This window comes from Eulemur rufifrons, chromosome 3, assembly GCF_041146395.1.
Source record: "Eulemur rufifrons isolate Redbay chromosome 3, OSU_ERuf_1, whole genome shotgun sequence".
Classification (NCBI taxonomy): domain Eukaryota; kingdom Metazoa; phylum Chordata; class Mammalia; order Primates; family Lemuridae; genus Eulemur; species Eulemur rufifrons.
In genome coordinates, this window is record NC_090985.1 from 86,851,305 (window position 1) to 86,864,705 (window position 13,401).

At 34.1% G+C, this 13,401-nt stretch overlaps 1 protein-coding gene across 13 annotated transcripts in view; it reads left to right on the plus strand.

Annotated features, from left to right (window-relative positions):
- The window catches only part of ARFGEF1 (ARF guanine nucleotide exchange factor 1), a 149,038-nt gene that overhangs the window by 95,029 nt on the left and 40,608 nt on the right, over positions 1 to 13,401 (plus strand). For all 13 annotated transcript variants that reach the window (XR_011233154.1, XM_069465538.1, XM_069465540.1 and 10 more), the window contains 7 exons: positions 2,014 to 2,104; positions 6,932 to 6,972; positions 7,066 to 7,235; positions 7,546 to 7,697; positions 7,835 to 8,007; positions 8,953 to 9,113; positions 11,146 to 11,276. Coding sequence is in view for 12 of the 13 variants with exons in the window: in XM_069465538.1 (XP_069321639.1) it covers positions 2,014 to 2,104; positions 6,932 to 6,972; positions 7,066 to 7,235; positions 7,546 to 7,697; positions 7,835 to 8,007; positions 8,953 to 9,113; positions 11,146 to 11,276 (919 nt within the window). In the remaining variant the exon portion in view is untranslated. The remainder of the gene's footprint in view (positions 1 to 2,013; positions 2,105 to 6,931; positions 6,973 to 7,065; positions 7,236 to 7,545; positions 7,698 to 7,834; positions 8,008 to 8,952; positions 9,114 to 11,145; positions 11,277 to 13,401) is intronic.

Sequence of the window (13,401 nt, forward strand, 5' to 3'; positions counted from 1 at the left end):
CTTCATTAAATTCTTATAACACACAATATAACACATTTCAAGTGTGCCGTGACACTGTTGCCCTACTGCCCCAGTTCTCTGTCACTTACTTCAGGCTTTCATTCTTGCTCACTTGGATTATAGAAATAGGCTCTTAATTTATCTCCCTGACTCCAGTATATCTTCCTATTTCAATATGTTCTCCAGATACTACCAGAGTTATTTTTTAGAACATAGATTGGATCATGTCAATCTTCTAAAAGATCTAATTGTTCCCTGTTTTCAAACGTAGTATATTAAACACGGGAGTCAGGGTTCTTCACATTATTTTTCCAATCTGTCTTTCCAGCTTTATCTCCTACTACCTTTTGTTCTCTCCCTTCTTCCCTGTCCCCACTAAATCCTTCATTATGGCTACACCCAAGTATGTTAAAACGTGATGTACACTTGGCATGTTTCCATTACTTTAAAGGGCTGCTCCCTCTGAATTGCTTTTCTTTCTGCTTCCTTTTCCACACAGTCATCCTTCAAGTCCAGCTTGAATTAATATTTTATCATATGAGACACCTTTCCATGAGCTAACACCTCTCCTCTCTTTGTCTCTATCAAAATTAGTTCTGTTTAGCAAACTTATATTCTATGTAATTAGTTCATTTCACCCATGAAGTAATCATTATCTTGTATTAAAGTTTGTTGTAAACATGTCTGTCCCTCCTGGTAAATTATTAATTCAGTGAGGAGAGGGATCACATCTTTTTTACCTTGTTGAGTTCTTAGAATAGAATTTGAGTTCAACTAGTTGAAATGACATCCCCTGTTATGTTTACATTCAGAAAGGCACTTACTGAGTGTTTGGTCAATTGGGTCAACAGTTTATAGAGCACCTGCTTTGTATTTAGTATTGAATAAGGTGGGAAAGTACAAAAAATGTATATGACTTTATTTGTAACCTTAGGGAGCTGTTTATCTGGTCAAGCTGGCAACATTAATACACCTAAAATATTCATAATATATGTGATACTGTATGGAAGTATTTCTGATTTGAGTAGTACTTAGTTAAGTAAGTCCTTCGTGCAGAGGAAGATGAGAACAATGGAGAAGAATCCTTCATTGAGAACTGAAATTGGGTTTGATAAGTAGGTAAGTTTTAGATAGCTGAGGGATGGTACCTTTTGGCTAGAATGTTGAAGGGAAGTGCCTTATATTCTAGGCCGAAGAGTTTATACTTTATCCTATAATAAGCAAAATGAAGGTGATGATTTAGGAAAATTAATCTGGCAGGAGAAAGAAAGAGAGATTGAAGAAGGGAGTAATTAGTGGCAGGCAAATGAGTCAGGAAATTCTTTCAGTAATCCAGGACTGAAATTATGAAGGCCTAAACTAAGTAGGAATAAAAATGAAAAATGATATGAAAAAGAGATCCAAAAAAAGGTTTAGGGACTAGTTGAATATTGGTGGAGGAGAGGGAAGATACCAAAGATGATTCTAAGGTTAAGAGTTTGAAAACTAGGGATATTATTGTTCCACTGTCCAACTTATGGAACCAGTTTCATAGGAAAAGATATATGATTCTTTTGAAAAAGAGGATGTTAGAATATACAGGTAGATTTTTCAAGTAGCATTTGTAAACAGGGGACTAGAGATTAAATGACAGGGGAAGTCTAATTATATGGAGTTGGAATTATCCTCAGAAGGTATCACAGAAACTAAGGTAGTGCTGTGTTTCTTAAACATTAAGGGAAATTATGTCTAATGTCATTAATTTTATGATCTAAATTCACAGTGCCCCTAATTTGTGTGATCTTTGCAAACACAGTTCGTGCCTTATAACCATGTGTTGTATACTGCTTAGTATAGTCCTTTAAGCATATTTGGCCTTGATAAATGTCACTGATGTCAGAAGAATTGTTTACCCAAAACCTTACTTCTTTTATGAGGAAAATAATTTATTTCAGAAATGTGTTTTAGAACTATAAGTGTATTCTTTCACTGAATTGTTTTCAAACTGAAATGACTCTCTTTTATGTGTGGTAGTTGGAGGAAATGTGGACTGGAAGCAGATAGCGAGCATTCAGGAATCCATTGGAGAAACCAGTTCTCAAAGTGTTGTTGTTGCTGTAGATAGGTAAGGTATTCATTTTATTCCCTTTTCAGATGAATACTATTTCAATTCTGTAGCATTTAGATATATTTTGCTCATCAGTAAAAAGAAAATTATTGCCAAAATAATTTTCCTAAAGTAATATAAGACTTCATTGTGATATGCTGTGCTTTAGATGATACAGTACCTCTGATTTTGTTTTTAGGATCATAAAATATAAGGAGATGAGCGGTATGAAAATTTAAGTTACAGTAGATATTAGTGGGCATTAGGGAAATGATAACCTTGACAAAAAAGAATACAAATGTTTTATTTCCTTTTTGGAAAACTTACTCCCCTTATTATCCCTATTTGAAAATGCAGAGTAGTGTGTCTTTCTGGGTCCCTGATATAAGACTGCATTATGGATAAAACCAAAGGGTTTTGCTGGCAATTCTCAATATAAGCTTCTTTGGGAAGGACTTCAGAATTCATGTTACTATATGCATTACCAGGTATTCCCCATTTTTAATTTGTTTTCTAAAAGAAAACCCATACTATGGTTTATTTTACTATGGAACATTTAATTTATTTCAGATTTTTAAATGCCCAACATGTAGAGCAATATCTTCTTTTGTTCTTTTGAAGATTAGCCTTTTCTAGATAAATGCCCCCAAAATTGAAACTTAGCATTTTATAACACTTTTTTCTTAACCATTCATGATGGAAGCTTTCAAAAATATAATAGATACTGTAATCTTTTCTTGGTGGTCTAGAAATTCATGCTGATCCATTATTTTACTTTGCTTTAAATAAAACTTTTTGCTCTAAGTACAGACAGAACTAGTGTTCAATGGCTACTGACCCTGGAAGTACTCCATGGAACTTTTTTCTTGATAAGAATTCTTAATGTCCACTTACTGTGGATGGAGAGTCCTTTCAGTAGCCTTGTGAGATGAGTATCATTATAATTATTATATTATTATAATTGCGTCCTCAATTACAGAAGAGGAAACTGAGACAGAAAGGGAATAAATAACTTGCTCATCTCCACAAGCAGGCTAGCCTTGTCTTGATTATTGCGATAACTGTTTCATTCTTTCATTCATAGAGAATTTTGAGGGATGGAGCCAGGATGTACACTCAGGCAGCACATCTCTGAGTGTTTACCTTAACCTCTCTGCTTTTCAGCCTACATGTACAACTCCAGAACCACATAATAGCCGCCCGCCCTTCTGCTATCGGGCTAGCTTTCTTCCAAATGATTTTCTTGCCGTCCAGAAAATCATCTTCAATGTCATTTTGAGAATCTCTTCAGGCAAGAGTCAACATTCTATGTGCTATTTCTGTTTCCATAATGTACTTTATATGACCACACCCAGTTCTAATTTATCCTCCTGTCTACTGTTTTTTACAGGGGGATATGTCACTCATATGAACAAGTTACATGCCACTCTGTTTTAAGAATTTATGCAATTTCAGACTTAGCCCAAATTCTGTTAGTACTTTGTCATCACAAGCTCATCATCACCAGATAGTTCTACAAATATGAATGTAGTAACCAATTTTATACAAAGCCTCAATACTGCAAGTTTTAACTTATAGTGAAAGCATTATAAGTCACATATTTGATTTCTTAAAAGGGTATATTATTTTTGTGCATTTCACTTTCTCATTAACTTTCTTCTGAATTCTTTGTGAATATCTGAGTTTATTTTCATATATTCCAACTCAGTGAGATAACACTGGTAGTAAAGACAGTAGTGGGAATATCGTCAGGCATCATCCTGAAGAGTTCTGTGCTTGTCTAGCAAACAAAGTCATTTTCCTGTCCTCAGACCTATTGTTCTGAATAATCTGTTATTACAAGTATAAGACCCAAACAAGAAAAATAAACATAATTCTTCTGTTTTAAATTCTTTATAGCTTCTATTTGTTAACCAACAGAAAAAAATGTGATTCTATTAAAAACTTAAGGGTGATAAAATTTTCTAATTATCTCCACTTTTGTTTTAGGATCTTATACCATTAGAATTTAGGAGAATATTTGACATTTTAATCTGGGAGTACCTGATCCTCTAGCATTTGCTAGTATAGAATTTTGTGTAGGCATTGTTAAACTAGACCAATTTCATAATGAGTATTACTAAACTGTGCAAGGGATAGACTTTGTCCAGGAATGATTTACTTCTAATAGCTAAAGTTATTTAGCATCGTAGTATTTGTTTTTATTATTGTTTTTTAAAACATACCAATCTAGCTATATATTGGCCCATATATGGAACATTGTCACCTATCAGAAAATATGTATAGCTCATCCCAACTTCATTTGCTCATAAATTCCTTTCAGTTAGGTCTAAAAAATAAATGTTAACTGTGATATTTTCAGTGTGGAAAAAACAACCTTTTACAGGTATAGTAAGTAATTTAGGCTGCTTGTGTGTTGCATACAGTTTAAAAGTTTATTTGATCCAGAATCTGCAAAAATTTTGCCACCTTTTTTTTTTTTTTGCATCTGTATCGTAATGTGGATGAAGCAGTAATCTTATCACATTTTTTTCCCCATTCATGTTTTTTAGGGCATGACTTTTAGCAAACAAGGTTCTCATGTTTCTTTCCTTTGCTTTTCATATAGGGAATGTAGAATTCATTTCATAGGCTGATTCTGTGAAACATAGCTCTGTTCTCCTGCCTTAGTATATTAAGGCTTAATTTTAAATGCCTCCACAGACTGCTGTGCTCTACCATATGGCTTATCTTTAGTGGAGCATTACTAGAAATAGAGTGACCCCTCAGAGGCTACCAGAGTGAGTAGGAATTTGAATGCCTTTTCCCAGGATGCATGCTCCCCTGCCTCCCACCATCACCCCACTCTACAGAACCTGTCTGAGTGCTGATGATCGTTGTTTCTCCTTGTTGCCTTTATTCTCCATCTTCAGAATTTGCTGCTTCCTTTCCCTATGGTTTTATCCCTGCCTCTGTTCTTTACCCCTATACTCTTTGCCATTTGCTTTCTTCTCAGTTGAAAAAAAAAAAATCCTTTTTTAGTTTTGTGTGTGTGCCTTTTCTTATTTCTTCTATACTATTTAATTTTGACTCTGTTTGTGGTGTGGCTTGTCTATAGCCATTCCCTTCAGTGAGATTACCTCTAGTTTGAGAAATCAGCTGATCACATTTGTAAAGTATAGTCTAGTAAATTTCATTTTCCCTCTTTTTTTTTTTTTTTTAGAGATGAGGTCTTGCTCTGTTGCCCAGGCTGGAGTGCAGTAGCATGATCATAGCTCATAGCTCACTGTAACCTCAAACTCCTGGCCTTAAGTGATCCTCTCACCTCAGCTTCCCAAAGTGTGGGGATTACAGGTGTGAGCTACTGTGCCTGGCTGCAATTTTCACTTTTGTTCATGTGAGAGCTTTGTAGTCTTCATATGTTTTTAATTTTTGGGTCCAGTCTAACCACTAGATTAAATGGGACCTTATTACTTTTGATTTTTCCTCCAGCTTATGTTTTCTGCTAGATTTTTGATTTATTGCTTCATTCTATTGACAGAACAATTTAGAAAATCTTTAAGGTATTCTTTTAGCAGGAGCTCAGATTCTGAGTTATCATGTTAACAGTTTATAAATTGTTTTTCCTGTCTTATTTTTGTTACTTATTGCTAGGACACATAGATATTCAAGGACACTGAGGTTAAAAAAATCATGATATACTCAGGACCTTTAGATTGTGGTAGTCAGAAAAAGCTAGAATATTTTTTAAATGCTTAATATTATATGTTTTGCTCAGGTAAGTGTGAGGCAACATAGAAAAGTGATTAAGAGGGTGGACTAAGATCAGCCTGTCCTGGTTTGAATCTTGGCTCTAGTACCTACTAGTTCTGTGACTTTGAGGAAATTATTAAATCTCTTTGTGCCTCAGTTTGTGTTTATAAAATTGGGGTTATAATAGTATATGCTTCACAAGGTATTTTTGATTATCTAATGAGTGGATATACATATTGCACCAGAATAGAATCCACCTTGTGATTGATAGCTGTTACTGTTACTGCTATTATTTCTTAGTTTAACATTTGACCTGCTCCTGCATTTAAAGATTTTTTTTTTTACCATGCAAATCCTATGGTATGCATTTTAAATTGTGGAATGTTGTCCATCTTGGAAATCACATTAAACCCTTGATTATAAACCCAGAATATGGGTAAAAGTGCAGACTTTAAACAAAGTGGACTAACCTGTTTATGCTGAAATCATTTATGAAACTTTGACACATAGAAAAGAGCTCAGCAAAGAAGAATGGATGAAGCTGGGGAGCATAGCTTAACTCTAAACCTTTGAATGCCCTAAGGAAAGTGGTTAAACTGAGACCTCTTGCAAGGTTATAGTAAATCACTTTTAATTTACCACAAATGAATTTTCTAATCAAATGAACATTACTTGTAAAAATAAAATAGAATTTTTCATTTTAAGAACTTGTTTAATGCTAGTAGATCATCAGGAAAAATGAAAAGTCTTCTGTTTAGTAGTGTGCTAATTATTTGTTAGTTTTACAATTTAATATTTTTCTTATTCTTAGAATCTCATAAGATACCTATCTGGTGTTTGTAAATCTGCTGATAAAATTACTACACCGTACACTTACTCTAATAATAATATTGAATGCAAAGTGGTATATCCATGGTGGGGGTGAGAATGGGAGGGAGAAACATCCAAACTACACTTGTTACTAAACCGTATGATGGAAAATACTCATTTTGATACCCAATTTTTTGTTCCCTTAGAACAGAAAAAATGGGTAGTACCCCAGGCTTCTTATTTTTGAATTGACTTAAGAGAAGTAATTTATAAAATTTTAAAATTATGTTTTATTTTCCCTAGAATCTTCACAGGATCTACAAGGCTAGATGGGAATGCTATTGGTAAGTATGTTTATTTATTCTACTTATAAACAGCATTTATGGCTAAAAAACTTTAAGTTTGTACTAAAAAATGTAAATGTATTTATGTTATAGTGGATTTTGTGCGTTGGCTCTGTGCTGTGTCTATGGATGAATTACTTTCCACTACACATCCAAGAATGTTTAGTCTACAAAAAATAGTAGAAATATCATATTACAACATGGGAAGAATAAGATTGCAGTGGTCTCGAATTTGGGAAGTTATTGGAGATCATTTTAATAAGGTAATTGAATAACTGTGATATTTGTTTACATTTGTAATATTTTCTTTATTTAAAATTTCCTTATAATCTAATTGAGGCTTTTTTCCTTCCAAGCAGTTATTTTTTTATAATTAAATTTAGAAATATCTATTTTTCTTGTTGAAATATTTTTAGCATATGAATTGCCTTTGTGGAGAATCTTAGGATTTACTTATCTGTGCTATTAATTAGGTTCTACCTATCTATGCTATTGCTTTTTCTGAGACAAAAATAAAGAATTGTAGATTTTTACTGCTGACATTAGCATTTTATATTTCTATTGCTATTACAGGTTGGCTGTAATCCTAATGAAGATGTGGCTATTTTTGCAGTAGACTCCTTGAGGCAGTTGTCAATGAAGTTCTTAGAGAAAGGGGAGCTTGCTAATTTCAGGTTCCAGAAGGATTTCTTAAGACCTTTTGAACATATAATGAAACGGAACAGGTATTATATATGTTGAATTGGTTAATATCAGAAGAATCTTAATTGTTTTCCACAGCAGGGGGAAAAACAGAAGAAAGGGAAAAAAACTGATGAGTTTCATCTCTATGTATATCCAAGCAATGATATTAATATTTTAGGTCTCCAACAATTCGAGATATGGTTGTACGGTGTATAGCACAGATGGTTAATTCTCAAGCTGCTAACATTCGATCTGGATGGAAGAACATTTTCTCTGTATTTCATCTAGCTGCATCTGATCAAGATGAAAGCATAGTGGAACTTGCTTTCCAAACAACTGGGCACATTGTCAGTGAGTATTCTCTTATTTATATTCAAGTAAAAAACCAAAAAATTTTAATGTGTTCAGAAGATAATTCAGGTACAAAATTACTGGCCTGTTATGGGCTTTAAATTTACCAAGTTTTGCCTACAGAACCAGAGTATATAATAATACTTAAACAATTAATATATGCAACATTTATTGAGTATTTTCAATATGGTAAACACTGTGAGCACTTTTCATGTATTTAATCTTCACAGTTCTGTGAGATAAGTATCTTTACTGTCCCTTTTTGTATAGATTAGGAAACTCAGGCCCAGAGAGGTTAAACAATTTGCCTGAGGATCACAGAACTAGTAAGTGATGGAACTAGTATTCAAAGCCATGGAGTGTTAAAGCAATGCCATTGTTTTTGATCACTACACTGTACAGCCTCCTTCAACTTTGAGGGGACCAAAATACTAAGGATATAAGTTAAGCCTATGTAGAAGATGATAATTATCGTCAAGAATCATGACATTATTGTAGCTATCATTTATTGAGTGCTTGTTTGAGTTAAGTATTATAATAAGCATTTTACTGACATTATTTTAATGTAGTACATAGAGCTGTCTTATGAGTATTATTATCCCCATTTTATAGTTTAAGAAACTGACATACAGAGGTTAAGTAATTTTGTATATTCATTGAGCAAAAGTTAATTCAGTACCTACTGTGTACCAGTCACTGTATTAGGTGCTGTGTTTAAAGTGTAAATAAAACAGACATGTTTCGCTGTTCTCGTTACTCACAGCAAAAAAGTTAGTGGTAGAGACAGACTTGAACGCCATCCATATCTGTTGGATTTCAAAGCGTTTTAACATAAACCTTTAAGAAGTACATATTACATCTAGAGGTTTATGTATTTTTCAATGATGTATTTTTAAGAATAATTGAAAAATTACAGTTATTTTGATGTATTGTTCTCTATTTTAGCCCTCGTATTTGAAAAACACTTTCCAGCGACCATTGATTCCTTCCAGGATGCAGTGAAGTGTTTGTCTGAATTTGCATGCAATGCAGCTTTCCCAGACACAAGTATGGAAGCAATTCGACTTATTCGCCATTGTGCAAAATATGTGTCTGATAGACCTCAGGTATAGTGTCATTTAGTAAACAAAATTTTGCTGAGTATCTCTTTCCAATCTGAAATCTAAGTTTTTTGGGGAATAAAGGGTTTATAAGGCATTTCTTTTTCAGTGAACCCCAAAATAATCTGAACTTGATTCTGAGTTATGATGGTTAATGATTATAACTAACCATTATTGAAGGTATCAGGTATTTTTCTGAATATTTTGTGTGTATTGACTTGTTTTATCTTCACAGCAGCTTTACGGGATAGGTAGTGTTGTAGCTCCATACAGATAAGAAAACTTAGGCACAGAGAAGTTTAAAAATGCACCCACAGTTGCAGAGCTAGTAAAATAAAGCTAGGGTTTGAAACCTAGCCTATGTTTTTAGCCATGCCCTGTAGTGCTTTTTTCTGTCTGTGCTCTGCAGTACTGAAGTTGACTGACTAGGGATGAGTATAGGCTTAAGCTCTGAAGTAAAAGGTTGAATTGACAATCTGGCTGCCAAGTTTAACTTGCATATCTGAATCTGTTTTTGTAACTGCATTATAGATTCAGTGATAAGATTTTATTATATACTAACATGGACCTATTGGTGGTTAGTATTTTTTAAATTCATCAGCTTATTTGACCTTCACACCTACCAGTATGGTTAATGTGGCTGTGTGGTATCATAATCATTTAAATAATAAAAATGGAAACTTGAAATAATCTGGCCAATAAATGCAGAAAGCTAGTAATAGTTGAAGGTGAAGCCAACTTTTGGATTCTAGTCTAGGTCTCCTTGTAGGCAGTTATGCTCACTTCAGCAGTACATGTACCAAAATTGTAGGCAGGCAATCACAGCAACAACAAAAATCAGTTAATGAGACCTGATCAAATTAAAAAGCTTCTGCACAGCCAAGGAAACTATCATTAGAGCAAATAGACAACCTACAGAATGGGAGAAAATATCTGCATGCTGCACATCCAATAAAGGGCTGATAAGTAGAATCTATATAGAACTCAGGAAAATCAGCAAGAAAAAAACAACCCCATTAAAAAGTGGGCAAAGGACATGAACAGAAAGCTTTCAGAAGAAGATAGACTAATGGCCAACAAACATATGAAAAAATGCTCAACATCTCTAATCATTGGGGAAATGCAAATCAAAACCACAATGAGATATCACTTAACTCCAATGAAAATGGCTCTTATCAAAAAGTCCCAAAACAACAAATGTTGGCGTGGATACGGAGAGATAGGAACACTCGTACACTGCTGATGGGACTACAAACTTGTACAACCTGTATGGAAGGTAGTATGGAGATACCTCAAAGAACTAAAAGTAGAACTACCATTTGATCAGCAATCCCACTACTGGGTATTTACCCAGAGGAAAAAAAGACATTCTATAAAAAAGACATCTGCACTCGAATGTTTATAGCAGCACAATTCACAGCTGTAAATATATGGAAACAACCCAAGTGCCCATCAATACATGATGAGTGGATTAATAAAATGTAGTATATGTATACCATGGAGTACTACTCAGCCATAAAAAATGGTGAACTTGTATTATCCTGGATGGATCTGGAGCCCATTCTTTTAAGTGAAGTATCACAAGAATGGAAAAACAAACACCCCATGTACTCACCATTAAATTGGTACTAATTGATCCACACTGATGTGCACATATGGAAATAACATTCATTGGGTGTCAGGCAGGTGGGAGGAGGAGATGGGTAAATTCCACACCTAACTTAGGATGTGGTATACACTGTCTAGGGGATGGACACACTTGTAGCTCTGACTCGGGCAGTGCAAAGGCAATTTATGTAACAAAAGCATTTGTACCCCTGTAATATTCTGAAAGAAAGAAAGCAGGGGAAAGGGGGAATAGAGAAAGAAAGAGAGAAAGATTGATTATAGGCAGTTATAGTCTCTGTCTTTTATAAATTATTGCTTATTAAATTGCTCCCTTTTGATTTGTAAAGCACTTAAATTTTTTTGAGAAATAATATGCTAAATGTACAGGCATTATGTTTTGCCTTTAATCATACTACATTTCTTCTTGAAGGCTTTCAAGGAATACACAAGCGACGATATGAATGTGGCACCTGAAGACAGGGTGTGGGTGAGAGGATGGTTCCCAATTCTCTTTGAATTATCCTGTATCATCAATAGATGCAAATTAGATGTAAGAACCAGGTAACAATCAGTATTTGAAATTAAAATTTTGAAGGGTTTATTTTGATTTTAATCAAATTAACTTCTCTTATATAAACACAAGTTCATAGTTCTTAAATAATGTGTTTTATCAATATAGCAATCATTTAGATAGGAAGTTAATAGGATTTTAAAATGTTAAATAGAGCAAAATAAAAGTGGAAATAGTATGTTATTTATTTAAAAATTTGATTTAAGTCTACTTTTAATTTTAGTTTCTAAGTTAATTTAATACGTCAAACATTCCATCTTTTCAAACATTTGTGTTCAATCAGAAATTGAAATTAGTGGCAAAATTTATTTTATTTCCTGATTGAATGATAGAAGAATCTTAAAATGCACATTCTTGGTGGATTTTAGGGAAAGAACCATTTCTTTTTGAAGTCTTGTCAGTAACATAGTTAAGATTAATATAGATCTATTCAAATAGGACTCTTTTAAAAGCGCATTCCCAATAAAAGATCCCATATGAACGTTTAGTCAGTTTGTAAAGGAACTATCATGGATATCATGTAACTGGACAAAGTACTCAATACACTGTTCTTATGTCACAGCTCACATCACTCTCACAGTACAATTTTTTGCACTCTATACTTTTAACTGCCAAATTGAAATGGCCCACCTGTGTGTCCTAATATCTGTCAACAAGTATTTAAGACTGTCATGAATTCAATTTTATGGCAAACAAAATCCCTTTTGGGTAACCCACCTTCTTCTTAGGAAGAGTCATTAGTTATTTGGACATTTTACTTTTTTGAATTTTTAAAAATTATAATGATAGCACAGACTTGTAACAAATTAATGATAAAAATTTAATGGAAAAATCTCTCCTTCCTCCCCTTATGCCAGAACCACACCCTACCAAGGTTAAATTTGACTTAAACCCTAAGAAATTTTTCATTTTTTCTGGCACTATTTGTTTTAGTAGGAATTCTTATGAAATAGATAAATAATCCCAAATAGGGCCAAGTGTGGTGGCACATGCCTATAATCTCAGCACTTCGGGAGGCTGAAGCAGGAGGATTGCTTGAGGCCAGGAGTTTGAGACCAACCTGGGCAACATAGCAAGACCTCATTGCTACAAAAAAATTTAAAAATTAGCCAGGCATGTTGGCACACACGTGTAGTCCCAGCTGCTCAGAAAGCTGAAGCAGGAGGATCACTTGAGCCCAGGAGTTTGAGGTTACAGTGAGCTCTGATGACACACTTTTACTTAAATCCTAGCAACAGAACAAGACCCTGTCTCAAAAAAAAAAAAAAAAAAAAAAGGAGAAAAGGTCTCAAACCATAGGGATTTGTCATAAAATCTAATAATCTTGAGAACACAAGAGAACATTTTATTTTATGTTTAGGCATGGTAGATTGTTTATTAGTGGACCTGTTAGGAACCTGTTAAAATTCAAGATAGCCCCCAGTTCAAATATCCAGGCTCCTCAGTGGAATAACTAGCACGTCACGTCTGGCAAGTAATGTAAACTCAGCACCCGCTCCTCTTATTTTTTCGTAGAAGTCTTTTTGATGGAGGGCCTACCAGCTTTCTTAGCCTGTTGTTGTCTTGGACAGTGATAACTTGCTTCTTACCATATCTCATATTCAGAATAAGGGTGGATTCTATTAATAGTTGTTAAAGAAAAGAGAATGTGTGTTTTCTAGTTAGTAAAGGTGAGGGAAAAGATTAGTAAATTTTGTTCAGTGATGGCCTTTGATTTTTCTACCTTACCCCCCAGGATTTGTATGGGCTCTTATTTAGCTTACATTTAAAAATGCAACACTATGATTTGTATAGCCCTGTATAGTAGAGAAGTTCTGCACGCATTCTCATTTGATTCTCCCAAAATTCTGATTTAGGGATAATTAACCTAGAGCCTCAAATACAGTCATGTATCCATTATCAGTGGGGATACATTCTGTAAAAAGGCATCATTAGATGATTTCATTATTGTGCAAACATCATGGAATATATTTACGCATACTTAGATGGTACAGCCTATTGCTTGTAGGCTACAAACCTGTACAGCATGCTACTGTACTGAATACTGTAGGCAACTGTAACACAATGGTAAGTGTTTGTATATCTAAACGTGGGAAAGGTACAGTAAAAATTCAG